This window comes from Antennarius striatus, chromosome 11, assembly GCF_040054535.1.
Source record: "Antennarius striatus isolate MH-2024 chromosome 11, ASM4005453v1, whole genome shotgun sequence".
NCBI classification, from domain to species: Eukaryota; Metazoa; Chordata; class Actinopteri; order Lophiiformes; family Antennariidae; genus Antennarius; species Antennarius striatus.
The window spans coordinates 1,090,604-1,115,688 of NC_090786.1; the positions used below are offsets into that span (position 1 = coordinate 1,090,604).

Genomic DNA, 25,085 nt, shown 5'->3' on the forward strand with positions numbered 1-25,085 from the left:
GAACTGCTTGGGGATTTCTCATGATACACTGAGTAACTCTTTCTTCATTGAATTCTCCTTCTCTCCACTTTCATGTCACTAAAAATCATGTCACTTTCTTAAACACTTTCCTGGGGAAATTGGAGTTCTTCCTTTTGCTGGGTGGGCAGCATGGTGGCGCAGTGGGTAGCGCTGTCGCTGCACAACAAGGCAAGTCTGGGTTCAAGTCTCGCTCTGTGCGGAGTTTGCTTGTTCTCTCTGTGTCTGCGTGGGTTCTCTCCTAAAGGTGGTTAATCACACCTTCCCCTGTGATCTGGAATGCAGTGAGCCAAGGAGACGGTAAACCAGTCCATCATGGCTGTTAACGTCCCAGGAGTGATAGTGATGGTGGTTTTCTATCTGCTGGTTCTTGGGACCGGAATCTGGGCTTCTTTCAAGTCCCAAAGGAAACTGAGGAAAAGTGGAGCCACTGGAATGGAGATGGTCCTGCTGGGAAACCGGAGCATCAACTGGGTGGTGGGGATCTTCACTATGACAGGTGAAGAAAGAACAGCCGACAGAACTGCAATAGGAGCTGAGTATTCGACGGGCTTATCTCCCCCATAGAATATATCCACATAAACTGCTAGTGTTCCCGTGCAGAGTCAGAGACAGCTTAACCTTTATCATTGTTGATGCAAATAAAGATCAAAACTTCCACTCAGGAAATCATTAACCTGATGACATGTCAGATACAACAACACAAACACGGTGTGTAATTTGTAAATAAGTAGATTACTTTTGAGTGTTAAGTTGATGAATTTGTTTTGTGGATGGTGAGAAGAGTCAGTTTGTAAAAGAAATCCTATAAATGTCACCCTTTAGAAACATTGACTTAGTTATATATGGAGCTACATGAGTCAGACAGAAGCAGGTTTGTCTGGTAAAGTCATTCTGGTACTTCCTCTGTTGTATTAAATCAGTGTTTGAAAAAATTAAATGGAATTATTTGCTGTGTATTGATTTACCCTGCAGCTACGTGGGTTGGAGGAGCCGTGATTGTCGGCACAGTTGAGATGATGTACACGCCCTCCATGGGACTAACGAGGACAATGATTCTGTTAATTTCAACCAGTTTATGTTTTATTATTGGTAAGAGATTTAAATCACGACTAATGAGATGCTTTTTGTTTGAATGTGTACCAAAACAAATTCACTTTGCAAAAAGTCTTTACAATTTTACATGTGATGAATCTAGTGTTTAGAAGTGTACAAAAGAGATATCCATAAACAGGAAATGTGTATACATAAGTATGGTAAATAATTATCAAAATAATAATAGGAATAAAAATAATAATCGCAGTTACATTAAAAAAAACAACCCAAAAAAACCAAAGAACAGTCACACTCACATTCACACCAATGGAAAATTTGGAACCGACCAATTCCATTGAGAACATATGAGAGATACGAGAGTATTCTCAATGAATCCTAATCCAGAGAGTGATCATTTTTATACATGAGCAAGGTGTACTGAACAAAGCACTCCTTATGGAAGAAACAATATTTAATTATTATATACTTATGGTGGGAAAAGCATGGAAGGAAGTTCCCCATAGGCTGTCACTCGGGGCAGTTTGGTCAAGATAAAAACATACAAAGGAGACAGTAGAGACAGCAGTTGAATTATTTCCATTAATACATTTCCATGTATATTTTGTGAATGTGTTGACTTTTTCATCTTTTTAATCAATCATCATTTTATTGTAATACATATTTTTTTCTGTTCTCAAATGTAGGAGGTCTGGTTTTTGCCAAACCCATGAGAGAAAGAAGGTTTGTGACGATGCTGGACCCTTTCAACATCAAATATGGAAAAGTGATGACAGCTGTGATGAGCTTGGCTTCTCTTTGTAGTGATTTGACTTGGCTCCCATCGACACTCACTGGTTTAGGTACAAAACTCTGCTATTAAAATTAAATCGACTGGTTATAAATGTTCACTGACACAATGTGTCTAACAGGAGGAACCATGAGTGTGGTTCTGGATTTGCCGTTCTCTGTTTGTATCTGGATCTCTGCTGCTGTGGCCATTATCTACACCCTACTGGGAGGTCTCTACTCTGTGGCCTACACAGATGTTATACAGGTTGTCCTGATATTCATTAGCATGGTGAGTGAGTTTGTTGCTGTTATTTCATAGCATGTCTTACCTTTTATTCGAGTATCAAAATGTTCAAGTTTTATTTATGATTTACGTTTTTGTCTTTTAGTTGATCTGTGTTCCCTTTGTTTTGACCAATCCTCACACCTTGGACATCAGTCAGACTCTGATGAACAACACCTTACACGCTCCCTGGATTGGTCAACCAGAGGTGAAAAGGATCTGGATCATGATTGATGACTTCCTGTTCTTTGTAAGGAAACTCGACTTCTACCCAACATTACATTTGAAAGATCTTTAGATCATTTTGTTGTCTGAGACTACAATGTCAAACAGGGTCAAGGTGAGAGTTTGGGTTAGGGTTAATGAGTAAATTAATCTACCAACTGGTTTACTTTTCAGACATTAAACTATTTGGGTTGTCAGTGGCTCCACCAGAGACTCCTGTCATCTTCTTCGACATCCACAGCTAAGGTTGCATGCTTTGTAGCTTCTTTGAACATATTCGTATTTGGGACACCTCTGGTATTGCTCGGTGCAGCTGTTTCATCTACAGGTAATGATCATCTATCCTGTGTTTTGAAAGTAGGACTGGTCCAAATATTGTTGCACACAAGATCAGCTGAAGAGAGAACAAATGAAAAATATTTTTTTTTTGAAAAGGAAATGAATTTTACACCAGGAAGAAAAGTAGAGATTAGCTTGCCATTGCTCCTTTGCATTTGATCCAGAAATGTTAAGTTTGCTGATGATAGAATTATGGGGGAAGGGATGTCATTTTTAGAATATTTTAGAATGTGCTACTTGAAAATATAAAATGTTTATAATGAAAACAAGAACTGACAAACTGTCAAAAATATAAGCTTTTATGTAAATAAATTCCTTTGAGTCCATAAAATATAAACTCGTCAAATGAGAATAAATTAAATTGGTTTGGATTCAAGTATATTTACCTGAATTATCTGTCCTTTGTTTTTGAAACTCTGCTGCACAGATTGTGTGAACATTTTACACCCCTTTCAACTTTATTCTTCAGACTGGAACCAGACCACCTATGGTTCTCCATCTCCATATGAACGTGGACAAGCTGCTATGGTTCTACCCATCGCCCTGGAACACCTCACCCCATCCTTCATCTCCATCATCGGGATTGGATGTATAGCTGCTGCTGTGATGTCATCAGCTGACTCGGCTTTACTTTCAGCATCTTCTATCTTCACCTCTAACATTTACAAGAACATCCTGAGACCTCAGGTATAGAATATAATTACTTTAAATAATGTCTGGAAGTATTATGTCCTTCTGTCCATCCCTGTGTGATGGATCCCCTGTGTCAGCACCTGCTATTTTGGATTGCTATCATGAACCACCTTGGTGACTGTTCATGGTGTTACAAAGCTACAAGCCGTGTGCACATGCAGAAGATGAGTTGTGATACAGACTGAAATTGATTGGTGCCATACGAAAACCATATGAAACATTCCAGTTCTCAAAGGGTGAAAAGAGCCCTTCGTGCTGTTGGATGTCATTGTTTCACCTTGGACAGTCAATTTCTTACTCAGATAGCCAGTTACAATGTTTAGAAAGTCACTTCCTTGTTATGAAGTTTTCTCCAAAGGAAATGCGCATAGAAACAGATCTGGAATGTGACTGGTGGTCATCTGACTGGATCGTGAGGGTAAGGGTTAGCAAAGTGTTGGTCACCCTGAAGTAATACTCATCACTCAAGAGTAGAATACCCGTGTCATTAATTGGTCCTAACTTGGTTTGGATCTAGTGAACAAAGGTTAGTGAATCAGGGTTTGCTGTTGTAAAGATGTGGCCTTCATTTGAGAGGCAACAGAGTGCAGAAAGAATTTGAATGGAATAACAGGATGTGACGGAGGAAAATGAAAGTGTCAGTCATGTCCTGTTAGCCTGATCTATCTCTACTGTCTCCTTCAGGCATCAGACAGAGAGATCCAGTGGGTGATCCGTGCTGCTGTGGTGGTCGTGGGTGTAGTTGGAACATCCCTCACCAGCCTGAAAAACAGCGTTGTAACGTTTTGGTTCCTCAGTTCTGAAGTGGCGTATGTAGTAATATTCCCTCAGCTCGTCTGTGTTCTCTTCCTGAACATCTCCAACAGTTATGGAGCTATTGTGGGTGTAGTGGTAGGACTGGTGTTGAGATTGCTCAGTGGAGAACCATCGTTAGGATTAGAACCAGTCCTACATTTCCCAGGATGCACTCTGGAGGATGGTGTTTATGTCCAGTACGCTCCAGTTAAGACCATCTCTGTGATATCGTGCATGGTCAGCATCTTGTTGTTCTCCTACCTGGCTTCTGTCCTCTTCAACAAAGGTGTTCTACCTGAGAAGTGGGATGTGTTCAAAGTGAAAGCCCAGCACTCACCAGTACCACTGACACCAGTAGATGGCGCCATAGAAGACAAAGAGAATGAAGAAATGAGTAATGAGTAACATGGACAACTAAAGGAACGAGGCATCTCAGCTATTTATTGGACCAGCTTGATAATATTGATGTTTGTTCTTTACATATAACATATATTACTGAAGAGCTTGAAACAAATCACACACATTACTGTTTTAAGCATGGAACCGAGATGTCAAAGCTGTTGAAGTGAAATAATGCATGCTCGGGCCACACTTCAAATAAGAGAAAACACATTTTCAAATTTGGCAGCAAATAACCAATTGTACAAAAACAGGAAGTCAGTTATGGTGGGTTATGGTGACACTGGGTGTTTAGTTAGATTTGGATGTTCGCCTGGAAATCTAATGTTTCCTGTATTCCCAAGAAAAGACATGCACACCTCGATACGCACACACAAATGAAGACCTGTGACTACATAGGGTCAGGAGAAATGTATCCAGTGGCTGTTTCCTGATTGATCTGTACTGATGATCTGAGAATCAATAAAAAAATTCCTGTATTGGCTGTAAACCATCCTCTTTGTACTTTGGTTTTATTTTGGTATTTTGCTGGATAAAACACTCTCACCACATAACCACCTCAGCTGGCCTCACTCTACAACATATGGAGGAGGAGCGGCTCTACTCCGAGTACCTCCTTCCTGACTGAGCTCCTCCTTACATATGCACCCAGCCACTCTATGCAGGAAACTCATTTCAATCCATGGCGTCTGGGATCTTGTCTTTTTGGTCATGACTCAAATATCACGACTATAAGTGAGAACAAACATCCAGTAAATCCAGAGCTTCATCATTCGACTCAGCTCCTTCTTCATCATGATAGATTATACAATAACCGCACCACTGCAGCCGCTGCTCTGACTCATGAACTCCAAGATACTGGAACTCCTCCACTTGGGGCAAAAAGTTCCCACTGACCTGGAGAGGGCAGACTACCTTTCTCCAGTCGAGAAATGTGGCCTTGGATTTGGAGGTGCTAATCCTCATCACAATCCCATCGCACTCAGCTGCAAACCACTCCAGCGTACGCTGGAGATCCAGGCTTGATGTGCCCTGAGACCTCAGTCTCTGTAGTTAGATTGATGAGATCCTCAAAATATTCAATCTACTGCCTGACAATATCCCCAGTCAAGGTCAGCAGCTCCCCGCCTCCACTGTAAACAGTGTTGTAGGTTGACTACTTTCCCCTCCTGACGCACAGGATGGTGTGCTCGAATGCCTTCGAGGCCGAACAACTATCTTCCTCCATGGCCTCAAAACTCTCTTTAACTTTGTCTCCAAAAACATATCAACTTGGCTTTTCCTGTGATGAAGTCACTTATGACCCTATCCAACCTGGTTGTTCCTAGAAAGAACCTTGACATCTTCATTTCATCCACCAACCATCATGGTTGGTTTCTAATACTTTTAATACATTACCAATATATCAATACATTATAAAAGAGATATAACTTTGTTTTTGCCTGTTATAAGGTTGCGTTCCAGAATGAAAGAATACCTCACCGACTGTAAACGACCTGTGAGCCTGTAAACAGTAAAGTGGCGCTTGTGTGTGACTAACCCACATGGCAATCTATAGGACTATCATTAAAAGTTGACAACCTACCAATCGGGTTTACATTTTGTTTCCAGATGGGTGCCAACATTTTTTTGAACGGTTCTTCAAACACTGGAATGTTGTAAAACCAGCATGGAAGCAGAGTCAGAAACAAACAGGTAGTCTTGTTGTCTTGTTTCTGAGTTGAATTGTCTCTTTTTGTTCACTTTCAATCTGTAATTTGAAGGGCGGCAGAAGCTCAGTCCATAGGGTCTTGGGCAGTGGGAGGCACCAGTGGCAGTAAGCGCATTGCCGAGGTGCCCTTGAGTAAGGCACTGTTCCCTTACAAATTGCCCACGGTGTGCCCCACTTGAGAGCTTTCTGCCACTCACACATACACACATGTGTGTGAATATTTTCTGTGGAAAAAAAAAGGAATTTCCCAACGGGAATTATTAAAAGATTTATTTATTATTTATTCATAATCATTTAAGGTCATTTAAATGTCATTACTTTTCTTAAATACTAAATTATGATTCCGTAAAACTGACGAGAAACAATAACAGGATATCAAAACACAACAAAATCAGACACTGTAGTGCTGTAATGGAACTTTTATATCTCCATCTCTCCTGGATGTTTTGCATCCTTGGGGTTTAGAGGTTAAACCAAGCTTTGATCCACTGAGCTGTTCCACTCAATTTCTGTGAATGATGCACTGATGCACTTCCTGTTAATCAAAAGTCCCACATGCCGCTATAGGCTTGATTACTCATTGATTATTCAGAGCTTATCGTTGGCATCAGTTAATACTTCCGGGCAGAAACCAAACCCAAAAACACTGATTCCTTCAAAATTTAATGGACAACCTGGTAGAAGCCATTGGCTTGTAAGATTCCCGTCCCTTAAGTCATCAACAAAACATGTCTCTCATTAGAATATGTAATCAACAAACTCAGACATTAAAAGTTTTCAACCAGTTCATACATTGATTTTTGACAGACGTTCATACCCTTATCCACTTCCAGATATTAGCCTTTTACCCTAGAGTATAACCATGTTTACATTCTTCCTAGGAACACAAGGTTTGTTAACATCATGGATAGTCAAACACGAAGTTGACCTTGCCAGTGTTCTCCACAAGAGTATAATGATCATATTAACCTCCCTCAGCAGACAGTGTTCATACAAGAATTAACCGGTTTGTTGCAGACACTTTAACAGTTATACATGGTATTATATTGTCAAAAGACACCAACATGCTCTTTAAAGTCTCAAAGTTAATGTTATCCCATGTTATCACAAATACATGTTTGTTTTGTTCATTAGTCCATGTTTCTGACATCAATGGTGTAGATTTTTTCGACTAAACACCAGCACAACTCGAGAAAAACAAAACTTGAGACAGGAGGAACAAGCAGTTGTCAGAAAGCAAGAGGAAGAGTCTTAAACTTCCTGGTTTAAGTAGCCAGCTGAAGTCAATGAGCCACAGGTGCGTCTCGTATTTCTGCTGAGCAGGTAAAGAGATGAGTCCAGCCAAAAACACACCTAAACAGACCATCATGTTTTTATGCCACACCTGTCAGATGGGATGGATTATCTCGGCAAAGAAGTGCTCACTGTCACAGATTTACACAGATTTTTGAACAATATTTGAGAGAAATGGTTATGTTTGTGTATGTAGAAAATGTTTTAGATCTTTGAGTTCATCTCGTAAAAAGTGGGAGCAATAACATAAGATGATCCTTTATTTGTCCCACACTGGGGAAATTTGCATGATGCAGCAGCAGAGAAGAGGGGTACATACATACATACATACATACATACATACAAGTGCTGTCTGTAACACAGCTTGTAGCTTTTATCATCACTACCACTGACAAAACCAGTGAAAACAGGATTCTGGTCTTTCAGCTTAAATTTTCAAATATCCTGGAGTCTGAGGAAGTATGGATTGATTACGTGGTAGAACATTTTAGAAACTACGATGATCAGCTGTCATAACCATGGACAAACTGTATCACATTCCCCATTTGCATCCAAGATCTTGATACAAGATGTGGATAAAAAAATACTTTAATATTTCATATTTCACATAGTTACATGTTTGAAACAGTAATATGTATGATTTCCTCCAGAACAAGTAGAAATGCTATCAGAATGATAATACTCGGCTGAGATGCCTCATTCCTTAAGTTCTTCATGTTCTTCATTACTCATTTTCTCGTTCTCTTCCTCCTCTACGGCGCCACCTACTGGTGACAGTGGTACTGGTGAGTGCTGGGCTTTCACTTTGAACACATCCCACTTCTCAGGTAGAACACCTTTGTTGAAGAGGACAGAAGCCAGGTAGGAGAACAACAAGATGGCAGCAATGGTGGACAGCATGGAGATGGTCTTAACTGGAGCGTACTGGACATAAACACCATCCTCCAGAGTGCATCCTGGGAAATGTAGGACTGGTTCTAATCCTATTGTTGGGTCGCCACTGAGCAGTCTTAATGTAAGTCCTACCACTACACCCATAATGGCTCCATAACTGTTGGAGATGTTCAGGAAGAGGACACAGATGAGCTGAGGGAATAATACTACGTACGCCACTTCAGAACTGAGGAACCAAAACGTCAGGATGCTGTTTTTCAGACTGGTGAGGGATGTTCCAACTACACCCACGACCACCACAGCAGCACGGATCACCCACTGGATCTCTCTGTCTGATGCCTGAAGGAGACAGAAGAGATGTCATAACCAGGAAGTGACGTTTTAAACATTGTAACTGGTTACCAGAGTAAGAGAGTAACCGTCCAATGTGAAACTCTGACATTCAACAGGATGAAGGACTCTTTTTACCCTTTCAGAACTAAAATGAGCTCCATCACATAGGGATGGACAGACGTTATTTAAAATAATTATATTCTATACCTGAGGTCTCAGGATGTTCTTGTAAATGTTAGAGGTGAAGATAGAAGATGCTGACAGTAAAGCCGAGTCAGCTGATGACATCACAGCAGCTGCTATACATCCAATACCGATGATAGAGATGAAGGGTGGGGTGAGGTGCTGCAGGGCGATGGGGAGAACCATAGCAGCTTCTCCACGTTCATATGGAGATGGAGAACCATAGGTGGTCTGGTTCCAGTCTGAGGGATGGAAAAGAAGTTGTTGGGTTTTTTTTATGATGGAATTTTTATTATTGCATGTAGTTCATTCCTTACTAACACTTCACTCGTGTTCTAAAAATGACATCCTTTCTGACATAAATGATCAGCAAAATTTAATGCAAGAGAAACTAATTTTAAAATTTGTAATTTTATCATTTGAGTATTGAATGCCAATGACCAATGGTAGCATTCATGTGGCATGGTGTATTACTCATGTCCTTTTCAACATAGTCCAATTCCTCTTCTCCTATTTTAGCTGATCCTGTGTGCAACAACATGGGAGTGGGGCCTGTCCCACCTGACTTTGAACCAGTGTCCAGTTCTCACAAGGCAGACCTTTATATCTTTCTTTCGAAAAAACAGGACAGATGATCATTACCTGTAGATGAAGCAGCTGCACCGAGCAATATCAGAGGTGTCCCAAATAGGAGTATGTTGAAAGAAGCTACAAAGCATGTGATCTTGGCTGTGGTTGTAGAAGATGATGACATGATCCTCTGGTGGACCCACTGATAACCCAATAAGCCCAGTGCCTGAAAAGTTAACCAGTTAGTTAATTTAAACAACTGAAACAACAATTTGAAACTGAAACAAACTACAGTCATACGATAGTTGCTCTAAACCTAACCGCTTGTTCACATTCTAGTCTCTCACCACAGACTCTCTATTTACTGAGTAGTTTTCTTTTATTATTGTTATATCACAATGTGAAGGGATCTATCAAACATTGTGTTGGGGTAAAGGTCATGTTTCCTTACAAAGAACAAGAAGTCATCAATCATGATCCAGATCCTTTTCAGTTCTGGTTGTCCAATCCATGGAGTGTGTAAGGTGTTGTTCATCAGAGTCTGACTGATGTCCAAGGTGTGAGGACTCGTCATGACAAAGGGAACACAGATGGACTGAAAAACAAAAACATTAATTGTAAATAAAACTTCAGAAGATTTTGATACTTGGTATGATTTTTCTTGAATATAAGGTAAGACATGCTATGAAATAAAAGCAACAAACTCACTCACCATGCTAATGAATATCAGGACAACCTGTATAACATCTGTGTAGGCCACAGAGTAGAGACCTCCCAGTAGGGTGTAGATAATGGCCACAGCAGCAGAGATCCAGATACAAACAGAGAACGGCAAATCCAGAACCACACTCATGGTTCCACCTGTTAAACACACTGTGTCAGTGAACATTTATAACCAGTCGTTGTTTGAATATTAACAGTGTGAGTATAGTGTTGTACCTAAACCAGTGAGTGTCGATGGGAGCCAAGTCAAATCACTACAAAGAGAAGCCAAGCTCATCACAGCTGTCATCACTTTTCCATACTTGATGTTGAAAGGGTCCAGCATCGTCACAAACCTTCTTTCTCTCATGGGTTTGGCAAAAAACAAAGCTTCTACATTTGAGAACCAAAAATTGGTTAAACAGGTTCTTAGTTATCAATCCACTGTTTAAATCAATCCACTTGTTTGTGTCAGACTAAGTTGTGAATGTCTACCCAGACTCTCTGCTACCATTGAAAGTCCTTCTGCTTTCATTCCATTGCTTGCTACTGAAGTCTAAATACAGTCTAAATGATTCCTGCCATGTGGTTACAGGTTAATTTGTCATTATTACTTTTGATCATTATAAGCCATACTTAAATAACCACATTTACATGAATACCGTAGTGGCCCACTTCTAAATTATAGCATTATTATATCCCTTTTAGCAAGGTGACTTTGTTTTGGTACACAACATCTAGTCAGACATGATTTAAAACTCTTACCAATAATAAAACAAACGGAGTTTGAAATTAACAGAATCATTGTCCAGGTGAGTCCCATGGAGGGCGTGTACATCATCTCAACTGTGCCAACAATGATGGTTCCTCCGACCCACGTAGCTGCAGGATAGATTAATATACAGCAAATTATTACTGTATATTAAACTTTAAAACTGATTTCCATTCTTCCATCAATCCATCATTCCGTCCATACATCCATCCATCCATCCATCCAACCATCCGTCCTGAGGGGACAGTCTGGTGGAGCTGGTCAGTGAAAATCAGGCTACTAGTCATGGAATTCAGTGAAATGATGACTGATCATGTTAGGGAACAGAGACTGGCAAATATGAAATGTAGAATCTGGGGTGGACTGCATGCTATCGCTGATGCTTTTATGTGTCCAACCCCCCAGTAAAAATGTCATCATCAGTGATTTTTAAGTCTTCCTTGTCTATTTGATCCTTTTTAAAAAAAATTTCCCGATAAGTGTCTGATTATTCCGACACGCACAGAGTGAGAGGGAGAGAGCAAGAGGGAAAAGTAAGAGGGATCAGAGTGACAAAGAGAAGTTGCAGCAGTGTATGATGCAACTAAGTTTGTGTATGTCAAAGCTTACCCACGAGCAAACATAGCGCAGCTTGGAGCGAAACGTCTTGGGACCGGTCAGGAACAGAAACACTGATAAAAGTCAAAGTCAGACTCCTAACTTCTTGCTTTGCTCCTTCCTCTCTCACCGGTCATGTTGAACATTACCCTGACCACCACAATCAGCTAACAGAGACTTTGAAGCCAAGGACACGTCATTGGGAGCAGACCCATCACACTGGCTGGTTTTGGGATGACTCCCTCTCCATAGTACTTTATGGCAAAGTAGACATGAACACTGGTTGCTCTGAAGTTAATGTGTGATAAAACAGTCCAGCTAAGAAACAAAAATGGTACAGATTAAATGTTGGTGCAGCTGGTACTGACTCCAACTTTACTGACATTGTTTCCAATAATAATCCAGAATTGCTTATGTTGTGTGTACTGATTTTTCTTATCCATCCATCCTTTCATCCATCCATATTCTTGAATACCCTGAAATCAACAGCAAATACCTCCAGACTGTAAACATTTGTGCAAAAATCTTCAACCACCTTTTAAACCACGTATTGCATATGTCATTTCAAATGGAAGTTAATGAATTCTTAAGTTTTTATCTTTAATTGCATCAACAATGATGGAAGATGAGCCATCTCTGTGTTTGTACATGAACAAGAGTGGTTTACGTGTAGTTAAGGGGAGTTAAACCCAACAAATGCTCAACTTCAGTTGTAGTTCTGTCAGCTGTTCCCTCCTCACCTGTCATGGTGAAGATCCCCACCACCCAGTTGATGCTCCGGTTTCCCAGCAGGACCATATCCATCCCAGTGGCTCCACTTTTCTTCTGTTTCCTTTTGGACTTGAAGGAAGCCCAGATTCCGGTCCCAAGAACTAGCAGGTAGAAAACCACCATCACTATCACTCCTGGGACGTTAACAGCCATGATGGACTGGTTGACTGTCTTCCTGGATCATTGATGTCTGAATGATTTGGATGTCTGATTACATTCCAGGAGACATCCTTCAAGGCCCTCAGGTCTAAAAACTGGTTGCCATCAACTTCAGAAATGCCAGTTATAGACTTACGAGGTACAATAACAATTGACAGCTCTCTGCTCACATACCATCCATTCCAAAACGGAACAGGCTGTGTCACTCTTTAGTCTAGAGCAGATTTTATTTCAACCTTGATTTGTCCAACAGAGAGAAGTTTTATCAGGAAAACACAGAGGAGCTTAATGAATGAGAAAATCCCTCCAGTTATTGATGCATTTATATGTGTGTCACATGATTATTGAAGCAAGTGAATAAAGCTAGAAATTTGTTTACATTTTGTTCTTATTACTTTCAGCTTGAGTAGTGAGTACTGTTAATGAATAATAGTCTATATTCTATAGTTAAAACAGTAAAGAGAAAAGAACCCATAGAGTTATGTTTCAATTACAAAAGGAACAAAACTGAAACCGCATGAAGGCAGAAATTTTACTGCAGAATATTTAAAGGAAATATGAATGCAAACAGTATACAAAATAAATAAATCCATAAATCACTGAACAGACATGGGTCTGGTGTTTGCGTTAGCCAGAGGGTAGCTGAGTTATAGTGAACACAGTAGGAGGGGCAGAGCTAGGGAATTCAAATGAAATTACAAATCGTAAATACCATAAATAAATGAGTGACAGTAAGACGATATACAGGTGACACAGGAGAAACGTGACAACTCTGTCCAGGTGGGAAAAAATCAGACAGAAAAAATGGTAAAATAAAAAGTGCTTGGCAAAATTATTAGTTACCTGTGTGAAAATAAATGAGATATGTTTGACTTGAATAATAACAACAGCGTCTTAGCTTTAACTCTGAATATGTCATGTTATTACAGGATTGCACTGAATAATGGATATTGATGTCTGTGTAGGTTCTCATTTATCTAGGTCGCGGTTTTCCAAAGCTGTCAATCCATTGGACTTTAAGAAAGTTTCTTCAAGACGTTTCAGCTCTCATTTTTAATTTAATTTTCTTTTAAATTTTATATACTGGTTTGATCCCCGAAGGGAAATTAAGAAGGGAAATTAAGAAGAGACGTCTTGAAGATATTTCTTGAAGAGACTTCTTCAATTCTCGGAATTGAGAAGGTGAAACATCTGCAAAAAAACTTTTTTTATGGTCTATTGGATTGATTACGGGTACTAACGGATATTGGTATGATCTACTTCTGTATTAACTGATTTGGTGACCTAAACATGTATAAATCTGGTATTGTACTATTTTAGTACATTATACAGCGGACTCAATGGAAGACGATGTAGAACCAGATTTTTTTATTAATGTATTTTTAAAACCCTTGTCAGTTCTGTATTTTCTGTACAAATGAAAATGCTGTGTTTTGTCTCAGTTGGTAGCTGGATTCATTAATCTGTATTTGCGATTGTATGTTTTGAGGTAAATTGTTATTGGCGGCTTTATACTTACGTTGTACAGTTTTATAGCTGATGATGTCATGTATTTTCAGTAGTTTAGATTTTATAAATAAGTGGTCTGTGTGAGCTCTATAAAGTTCATTATGAATAATTCTCAAGGCTCTTTTCTGGGTCAGGAATAAAGGTTGCAAGCCACTTTTAAACATGTTTCCCCAGACTTCAGCACAGTAGTTCAGATAGGGCAGGGTTAGTGCACAATATATTATATGGAGTGCCATACATGCAGTAACTGATTTTATATATATATATATATATATATATATATATATATATATATATATATATATATATATATATATATATATATATATATATATATATATATATATACATACACCAGCCCCCTGGGGGTCTGAGGGTTCTGTCAGTATCTTAGCTGTTCCTAGGACTGCGCTCTTCTGGACTGAGGCTTAAGATGTTGTTCCAGGAATCTGCTGGAGCCACTCTTCCAGTTTGGGGGTCACTGCCCCAAGTGCTCCTACTACCACGGGGACCACATTAACCTTGACCTTCCACATCTGTTCCAGCTGTTCTTTCAACCCTTGATACTTCTCAATCTTTTTGTGTTCCTTCTTCCTGATGTTGGCATCAGCTGGAACACCACATCTATCACCACTGCTCTCTTCTGCTCTTTGTCCATCACCATCCATCATCCTTCATCCAGAAATAACTGCATTTTCAATGACAAAATACCTTTTCTTCTTCTTCAATTTTTTGTAGATGGATCATCTTGGCTTCAACTTTCCTCTTTTCATTGTGCTGTTTCTGGAATAAACAAACATGTTGCCAGGATATCTGAAGACCGGAGAGTTCTGGTCTGTCCCACTTTACATTTCAGTTGCGGACCATGGAATATTATTTCTGTCTCTGAACAGAAGATGAGAGTTTGGAGCCACAAATGCATGTTCCACCATAAATTCTGTTCTTCACACATCATCTCAGACTGCCTTACTGTGATCTCTTGTCCCTTTTGCCATAGTACTAATAATGATAAAAAAAAGAAAAGAAAACACTGTTGGACTCATGTCATCACCTTACTTTTTAGTCAGTTATCAAACCCACAACTACTCTATTTTACATAAGGGAAACAGACCATAAACAGACCTACTGGAAGGTGGAAAATCCCAAAGCACAGATAAAATGAACACATACAGAAACATATTGAAAAACAGACAATTAGAAAAGGAACATCACCGACAGCAGTGGTTTTTATGTGGGCGTTACATTGTTTGTCAAAAGCTGGCATTGAACAAAGACACGTCAGCTAGAGCCAACTTGTTTGACGACTTCCTGTCTTGACAACTCACCTACTCTCCCCCCACTTCCTCAGGTCTGTAGAGTCTGCCAACCCAACTGGAGTGTATTACAATGACTAACATCATTAATAGGTGTTCTGAGAGTCTGTGCTAGCCAATCTGTCATCCTCTTTCTCCTCTGTGGCGCCACCTACTGGTGACAGTGGTACTGGTGAGTGCTGGGCTTTCACTTTGAACACATCCCACTTCTCAGGTAGAACACCTTTGTTGAAGAGGACAGAAGCCAGGTAGGAGAACAACAAGATGGCAGCAATGGAAGACAGCATGGAGATGGTCTTAACTGGAGAATACTGGACATAAACGCCATCCTCCAGAGTGCATCCTGGGAAATGTAGGACTGGTTCTAATCCTATTGTTGGGTCTCCACTCAGCAGTCTTAATGCCACTCCCACCAATACCCCACCTAGAGCACCATAACTGTTGGAGATATTAAAATAGAGGACACAGAAGAGTTGTGGGAAGACTATGATGAAGGCTGCTTCAGCTCCAATGAACCAGAACAGGAAGACACTATTTTTCAAGTTGGTGAGTGCTGAACCAACCACACCTACAACCACCACAGACGTGTAGATCACCCACTGAATCTCTCTCTCTGATGCCTAAAGAAGACAGCAAAGAAGAAGAAGTTGAAGTTATCAGTGACCCGGATTTTTTTGAAAATCAGGGTCAGTTTTTCACACAGAACTTTAAAAGAAAACACCATTGATTTGATTCTGGATGTGTGATTTCTTTTAGTTACCTATTTAAGAATATATTTATATCTTTAACTTAGTATCATGAAAGACAGAATAAATGTGAAAAACAGGTGAGTGTTGTGAACTATGAATTATGCAACATATATTTTGCTGTGAAACCCTGTTAAAATTGTATAATATAAAAATAGATGAATAAAAATGTGAACTTGTGAGTTCTTCCATCTGGTTACAGTCTTGATCCTGTTTTCTGTAACATCCAAATGTCCAGATCTCAGTGGGGAGGACAGTTGACTGATTGAACCACATTTAATGTGTGTTAAAGTAGGATTTCTCCGGTTAACAGGCAGTTTATGAAAAAAGTGAGAGAATTGTAGACATTTTTGACACCAAACAATGTGGTGTTCTGTTCAATCTGCAAACTGTGACCATATCTGATTACATTCAGACAAACTGCTGAAGTGAAAACACAGGAGCTCATTATTGCGTAGGACATGTTTATAATAGTAGTCATCTCTCCACTTTTCCACTAACGTGTCTAGCAGACTTTGATTGACTTCCTTTGATAAGTAATGTTTAGAAGAGGAATTGGACGAGTATGGTCAAAATGTTGACAAAATTCTATTTTCATACCTGAGGTCTCAGGAAACTTTTGTAAATGTTGGAGCTGAAGACAGAAGCGGCAGAGAGCAAAGCTGAATCACCCGATGACATTGCAGCAGCAGCTATACATCCAATGCCAATGATGGAGATGAAGGGTGGGGTGAGGTGCTGCAGGGCGATGGGGAGAACTATAGCTGCCTCTCCACGTTCATACGGAGATGGAGAACCATAGGTGGTCTGGTTCCAGTCTGAGACATTGAAATGTAAGAGGAAAGAAAAAAACAAAGAAGTGTTATGTAGCTCTCAGTATTTATGTTGCAAGTTCAGGTTTGTTTCAGGAAATTATTAAACCAATATTTTCTTTCATGAGAGAAACGTCTGACTAAACATCCAATCCTTTGCTCAGATCCAGTAGATGCCAAGGTGCAGCCCACTCAATTGACTGCAGACCGTATTATCAACTCTTCCTAGATGAGCAACGTCTTGAAGTTGTGGACACATTCCATTAACTTTGGAACAACATCTGTGTGAATACTGGATCCCGAGAATGGTCGACATGGCAACGCTTAATTGGATTTCTTTGTCTCGAGCCATTGTACAACCAAATATGTTGCCCTTGTGTCTAAGAACCGGTCAGGTCAACCTTGACAACTGCTCGAAAGGTCTACCAAAGGTCTCCTTACTATTCTCAGGTTAGAGTTTGACTCCAGGCTGTGAAAGGTATGAAAAACAAATACAAGACACATCCAAATTACCTGTGGATGCAGCTGCTGCCCCAATCAGAGCAGGGGGTATGCCAAAGATAAGTATGAAAAATCCAGCAGTAATGCATGAGATCTTGGCCGTAGCTGGGGTTGAGGCTGACAAGATCCTCTGGTGGAAACTCTGATATCCAACACCCCCCAGTGCCTTTAAAATAAACGAGTTAGCTGTTCAGTGGAAATATAGAATCATCCTCGTACAAATACTTCAATTACTTGTTTGAAAAAAAAAGATTCAATTTGAAATAAATTGGAAGATTGTCTGGAAGATAATTTCTACTTTATGTTGACATGAATACTGAATTGTCTACATTTATGTATTGCTGACAAAAGATTAGTGCAGCTACCATACCAAGAAAAGGAAGTCATCAATCATGATCCAGATCTTCTTCATCTCTGGTTGACCAATCCAGGGAGCGTTTAAGGTGTTGTTCATCAGAGTCTGACTGATGTCCAAGGTAGAAGGATTCATCAAAATAAATGGAATACAGACTTTCTGCAGAGACAAATAATATTGTAAATGAAGCCCACACCTCAAAGGTTTAAGGGTTGCCTAAAAAAAATGAAATGATAACAAACTCACTAAACCAACAAATATGAGGACCAGCTGTATAACATCTGTGTAGGCCACAGAGTAGAGACCTCCCATCAGGGTGTAGGTGATGATGACAGCAGCAGAGATCCAGACACAAAGAGTGAAGGACAGATCCAAAACTACACTCATGGTTCCACCTGTCAGATATAATATGTCAGTAAAATTGTATTAACAGTGATTTACAATAAATATCTGTAACTTCACTGTGTGTGTCATGTACCTAAAGAAATTAGTGTTGCGGGTACCCAGGTCAGATCAGTAAAAAGTGAAGCCAGACTCAGTACAGATGTTATTTCTTTCCCATACTTGAAATGGAATGGGTCCAGCATCGTCATGAAGTTCCTTTCTCTCATCTGTTTGGCAAACACCAGACCTCCTTCAATGACGAAAAAACAAATAAACCAAAAAAAAACCCTCAACAAGCCATGGTTAGAAAAATTAGATAGTCACAGAATGAAGGATTACTAGACAATGGCTTTTAAAGTGGTGGTCACAGACAGCTGCCCTCTCCTTTTTTATTCTTGATTGACGGCAGTGGTTCTGTTTGTGGGCATAATGGAGGAGTGTCACCGTTTTCGACTGCAGTCCTGTTAATTTGATGTTTTGGCTCCAATCTTAATCAAGGGGGCCCAGGGACATTACATCCCATGGCAAACCCTCGGCAGCTGGGACCTGAAGGTGGATCACAACTTTTAAGGAAGCTACTGTTGGCAGATTGCTGGCTTTGGGGGACGTGAAGACTGTGCGGGCAAGGACTCTTGGAGTGTCTGCAAAAGAGACCATGTTGAAGGATAATGGGTGTGAATGGATGATAAGTAGCAACGATCTCACTCTCTCTCTATCCGCATCAGACGTCACATGCGGAAGTGCAGCAGCGGTGTAGAAAGTCACGCCAAATATTGCTTAGCGATGTGTATGAATTTAGTGTTGCATATGCTGACAGCTCATAACACAACCTGATATAAATGCACTGACCATGGGACAGCTAAGACCTTGGGTTTTTAAGGAGGTAACTAATTCCATAGTAACTGGACCAAAAGGGGCAGCTATGAATGTAGAGCCAAACTCATTCGTTGCACAATGGTACGATTTACCAGAATTCAGTCCACACATCACCCTATTGATGAATGAGAAATGTGAATCAAAAGATCTGGGACCCATTATGAAAACTGGTAAGATAAATTGGGGGAAAACAGATAATCTGTCTATATACGTCTCAGACGACAAAACCATGTTTAAGTTGAATGGGTCACCAACATGACAGCTGTGCCACAGGTAGTTACAACTCCAATATTGAGCACACCAGAGACACCTGAAACTGACTCTGGCAACACATTGTTAGAAGACACGTTGCGTCAGGTCCCTGAGCAACTGTGGTCTAAACATGATACAGATACGGGTCCATAATTATTTATCTTTAAGTAATTATAGACCAGTTTCTAACCTTCCATTCCTATCTGAAGTACTAGAAAGGGTAGTATCTCAACAGCTCTTAGATTATTTATCATTTAGCAGCCTTTTCAAACCATTCCAATCAGCTTTTTGGGCCGGCCATTCCACTGAAACAGCACTTACCAAAGTTGTAAATGATCCTATTAAATCTGGACTCTGATGCCACTTCTGTTCTCTTACTTTTGGATCTTTGTGCAGCGTTTGACACTATAGATCACTGTATACTCCTTGACCGACTGGAGAGACAGTTTGGTGTCTGTGAGTTAGTTTTTGCTTGGTTAAAATCTTATCTATCTGATAAGACTCAATGTGTCTCCTACAATAATAAAACTTCTGCCTTCTCCGACGTCATATATGGCGTACCTCAGGGGTCTGTACTTGGTCCTCTGTTATTTTCCCTGTATGTTGCACCTCTTGGTCAAATTATATGCAGTTTTGGAATAAGTTTCCATTATTATGCTGATGACACACAACTTTACATGCCCATAAAAGCAGATGATCGATCTGAATTAATTAAACTAGAGGCCTGTCTTTCTGCCGTGAATAGTTGGATGTCCAGTAATTTCTTGCTCCTAAACCCAGACAAAACAGAGATGTTAATCATTGGCCCTGCCCGACATAGAAACCAATTTGAGCAACTAACAATTTCTGTAGATAACTGTTTTATAACCCAAAGTTCAACAGTCAAGAACCTTGGAGTAACGTTAGATTCAACCCTCTCCTTTGACCAGCATATTAAAGAGGTGACAAAGATCGCCTTCTTCATCTACGTAATATTTCCAAAATTAGGTCCTCTCTAACTATGGCTGATGCAGAGATTCTAATTCATGCCTTTTGTGTCCTCTAGACTTGACTATTGTAATGTTCTCGGTCAGTCTGCCCCAGGGCAGCTGTGGCTACGTACGTAGTTTACCACCACCAAGTATGAATGAGGTGTGAATGAATAATGGATCCAATGCAAGCGACTTTGAGTGTCCAGACAAGAAAGCGCTATATAAATCTAATCCATCATTATTATTATTATTATTATTCATTCATTCATCTTCTAACCCGCTTAATCCGCAAACGCAGGTCGCGGGGGAGCCGGTGCCTATCCCGGCAGTCTCAGGGCGTGGGGCGGGGGACACTCCGGGCACGACACCAGTGCACCGTGGAGATTATTATTATTATCATTACTATTATTATTGTTCTGTTACCGGTGTTGCCTCGGTCTTGTCCTAGGGGCCTTCAGATGGTTCAGACCACAGCAGCAAGAACATTAACTAAAACTAGGAAATTTGACCACATCACCCCAGTATTAGCTGCATTACATTGGCTCCCCATTCACGTTGGATCCGATTTTAAGGTACTCTTATTGACGTATAAAACCATGAACGGGCTTGCTCCAACTTATCTGTCTGATCTTGTTAAACCTTACACGCCGACTAGGGCTCTCCGCTCTCAGAATACAGGTCTCTTGTGTGTTCCTAGAGTTAAAAAGAAGTCAGCTGGCCAGAGGGCATTCTCCTGTCGGGCCCCTTTACTATGGAATAATCTCCCTATAGATATTAGACAGTCTGAATCCGTAGATATCTTTAAATCTAGACTCAAAACATATCTGTTCTACCTAACATATAAGTAATATCGGGGGTGGCAGTCTCAGTGTTTAGGTTTAGCCTACTCCTACCGACGAGTCATAGGATTTCTTAGTTAGGCCCCTGCCTCCCATTAATCCTCTGCTATTCTGGTCCCTCTAGCACCACTCTCCCCCTGCTCTCTCCATCTCTCTACCTCCTTCTCCTGTTCTCTCTCTCAGGCCTTTGTGTGGTGGATCATCGGCAGTCGGCTACCTCTGTCTGCTTCCTTGGCTGGTGATATCACAAGTTACATAATGGACCTGTTTCACCATCCACTAGGGGAGTCTGGTTCCATCTCATTGGGTTCAGCTGTGGTTTTTGGGTTTTGGCAGGGGGTAATCATACACTATAACTTTTTTGAGATCAATGACTTAGGCACTGTCTGGTCTGTCCTCAGAGTGGTGGATCCTCTGATCGGTGACCTCTGTGTGCTTCATCGGCTGGTGGTGACTCTCTACTGGATGGATCAGCGTGCCTTTGTCATACATTTATTTTATTTATTTAACCTTTATTTAACCAGGCAAGCAATTAAGAACATGTTCTTATTTATTATTGTTATTGTCATTGTTATTACTGTGTTGTTAATCTGTACATGCGGTATCTATTGCTTCGTCTGTCCACTCCTGGAAGAGGGGTCCCTCCTCTAGTCTTCCTGAGGTTTCTCCCATCCATTTTTTCCTCTGTTAAAAGGGTTTTGGGGGGAGTTGTTCCTTATCCGATGTGAAGGTTGTGCTGCTTGCAGTGCACAAAAGGTCAGAGGGATATCGTCCATGTGCAGATTGTGAAGCCCTTTGAGGCATTCTTTGTGAATCTGGGCTATATAAGAACAAATAAACTTGAAACAAACTTGGTGAAGGCAGCCAACCCAATAAAGATAGATCTGAGACCCAATGTGCAACTGCCAAAAGGGGCACTACATAAATTGGACATAATATGGAAAACTTACCATATTATGTCCAATAAACAACAGCTTCAAACATGAAATTAGTTCAATGCACAGTTAAATTAACATTAGTCAAACACCAACTTAACTGCATAATAAATTGTATTTAGTGCAGAAAAATGTATCTTACACTGAAATATCAAAAGACACACAGCCTACATCACCAGCTTCCAGCCGCATATATTTATAAGGGAGGCAGCGATAGACAGGAAGAATTTCCACCACTTTGTGGAGCGGAGGGGGAATGTAGTCTGTTTTTTTCTAGTTTTGGACAGTAACCATTTGTGCAGCAGTGGTGAGTTGTATTCTGTGAATGTTCGGCTAAAACTAGTGTCACGTCATGAAGTTGTGTAACAAGTATTGCTACTATGGTGTTGATTCTGGTGTCAGACAGTTTTTAAATTCAGACTTCATTTTTTGTGATATTTTAATCTCTTACCAGCAATAAACGATGAGCTATAAGCAAAGACCACCACAGCTGTCCAGGTGAGTCCCATGGAGGGGGTGTACATCATCTCAGCTGTGCCAACAATGAAGGCTCCTCCTACCCACGTAGCTTAAAGATGGATTAGTACACATGATCAGGTTAAAACTTCTATATCCAAAGTTGTTATTGGAATTTATGTCACAGTCTGCTTTCCCCCCACATTAGTCAAGAAATGTCAGATTTTTTTCTCCTGCTCTCACACCTCCTCACCTGTTGCCAAGCTTCTTTTGACCCCCAATCGACCCCGATACTGACCTGCCTGTCCCCATCCTCAATTTTGGTGTGGATTTTTGTCCCTGTCCTTGGACACGGTCTGTCTCCCATTTGTTTTGTGTTTAGTGACTTTTCTATGATATAAAAGTGCGTGTTTGCCTTTGTGTATGTGTTGCTCTGTGGCGCACTGGCATCGCGCCCAGAGCGTCTCCTGCCTCACACCCCCATTCGACTGAGCACCCCCCGACAGCGGATGAAGCGGGCTTAAAGGATGGATGGATGATGGATGGACTATTTCATACATTGTTTACCTTATGTGACTCCGGTCAAAGCCGTCAGCTGTTCCCTCCTCACCTGTCATGGTGAAGACCCCCACCACCATGTTAATGCTCCGGTTTCCCAGCAGGACCATCTCCAATCCAGTGGCTCCACTTGTCTTCTGTTTCCTTTTGGACTTGAATGAAGCCCAGATTCCAGTCCCAAGGACCAGCAGGTAGAAAACCCCCATCACTATCACTCCTGGGACGTTAACAGCCATGACCAGAGTACACAACAGAGAACACTGTCCAATGCTGGATAAGGTTTGACAGTTACCTTATAATTCTGAATACGTCACAAAGGCTTGTCCCTCAAGACAGTAATAGTAATAATTAATGCTAATCATACTGTATTTTAACTAGCATGTTGTTCACATTTGCAAATATCTTGTTTCATAGTTTTGATGTCTTCAGTGAGAACCAACAATGTACAACTGACATGACAACATATGGTAGAGTGTTTATATGTGTATGTAGGAATGAGAACACTTGTTGTCAGCTTAATATAGTTTTTTGGAGTGAATATACTATTCACTAGTACAGTTATTTTTAATTGTGTAAGTAAATAAATGGAAAACTACTGTGGGAAGAGCAGAAAGAAGTCAAACAAGGTCATTAAATCGCCCAACCAAAGCTCTGTGGCATGCAGTTGTGCTTTTGTGTGTCAGCGTTGTCACTACATCTAAAAAAATGTCTGAGGCAGTCACAGAGAGTGAAACTCAGTCCAAACCTTTTTCTGGTATCAAATCTTGTCTGTGTGCGTTCATGGTGTAAATCTGTGGCCACTGAAAAAATCAATCCATCCAAGGAATTCAGTTAGATCTTAAAGTTTCTGTAATCTTGAGTGAGGAATGCTTTATGAGGTAATAGGGATTAGATTCTTTCTGTCCTGTCTGCAGATGAATGACAAACTGATACAGCAGAACAGTTAAACAGAGATTCACGCAAATAAAGGAATCTGGTAGTTAGCCAAGGACAGCAGGGCTGGTTCATGTGGCGGTCCAAACAGACTGACTGCATGTGCCACAGACACTTGTTTTATGGAAAATGATATTTAGTAAAATTCAAACAACTCTCTATCTACTCATTAATGCATGTCTAACTGTTGTAAATGTAATAAAACCATCACGAATTTGGAGTAAAAAGGGACAAAATTATTATGACATGTGCAGATTAGTTATAGAAAGCCCAACTATTCATTGACTAACATGTTAGTATATGTTTCACATCCTTTTTTCAAAAATGATGTTCATCCGAATGATAAAATTTGACATATTGTCTTTAAATCCAGCCATAAATTGAGGTATTTAATGTTCATGGTGTTGTTTGGAGCTACCCTTCCCATCCTGCTGAGTTTACTCTGACAAAGACCATACCATAACTGAAATAGAGACTCAATCTGTAGAAGAAAAAATCCTTTGCAGTTCTTCTGATGTCTATAATCAAGCAAAAAAAAAAAAAGTTTGATAGTATACATAGGTGGTCTATGCTGTGATCTATTTAATTCATTCAAAACTTTATCAATAACTTAAATACATTTTAAATATTTTTCCCATCCTGGTTTTGTCAGCTGATTTATCTTTAGCTGTCATGGTGAAGTCCCCCACCACCAACGTAATGCTGATCCCAGCAGGATCATCTTCATTCCACTGTCTGCTCATACTGTATAGTCTCGAGCAGAAAAACTGGCTTTTTGCTTTGTTGTCAGCATTCAAAAACAGACTGTATGGTTATTTGGTCCCTGGAGGCTTTAACATCATTGAAGACCTACCTGTCAGAAGGTAGCATTTTGATCCAAGATCTCCTCAGGTCCTGCTACAGATGACATTTGACTACTATTTCACACATTTTTTTTACCTTTTTGACCCAGGTCATGGCATTTCCATCCTTGTTCTGAAAGCTGTTCTCTCCTCACCTGTCATGGTGAAGACCCCCACCACCAAATTGATGGTCCGGTTTCCCAGCAGGACCATCTCCATTCCAGGGCCTCCACTTTTCTTCT

General features: G+C 40.3%; 2 protein-coding genes across 2 annotated transcripts; one reads left to right on the forward strand and one right to left on the reverse strand.

The window, feature by feature from the left end:
* Positions 1-150: 150 nt before the first annotated feature.
* LOC137604038 (high affinity choline transporter 1-like) lies at positions 151-4,582 on the forward strand. The gene is made up of 8 exons (XM_068327966.1): positions 151-189; positions 266-318; positions 426-517; positions 1,983-2,131; positions 2,232-2,375; positions 2,549-2,678; positions 3,159-3,376; positions 4,067-4,582. Exons 1-8 carry the CDS (start codon positions 151-153, stop codon positions 4,580-4,582), a joined length of 1,341 nt encoding a protein of 446 aa, XP_068184067.1.
* Positions 4,583-15,592: 11,010 nt separating this feature from the next.
* Positions 15,593-23,304, reverse strand: LOC137603895 (high-affinity choline transporter 1-like; the record flags this gene model as incomplete). The annotated part of the gene is made up of 8 exons (XM_068327734.1): positions 23,121-23,304; positions 22,506-22,622; positions 18,276-18,431; positions 18,040-18,192; positions 17,813-17,952; positions 17,455-17,608; positions 16,730-16,947; positions 15,593-16,003 (listed from the first exon to the last, which is right to left on the reverse strand). Coding segments are annotated over exons 1-8 (1,533 nt in total), but the record flags the coding sequence as incomplete, so codon positions are not given.
* Positions 23,305-25,085: the final 1,781 nt, after the last annotated feature.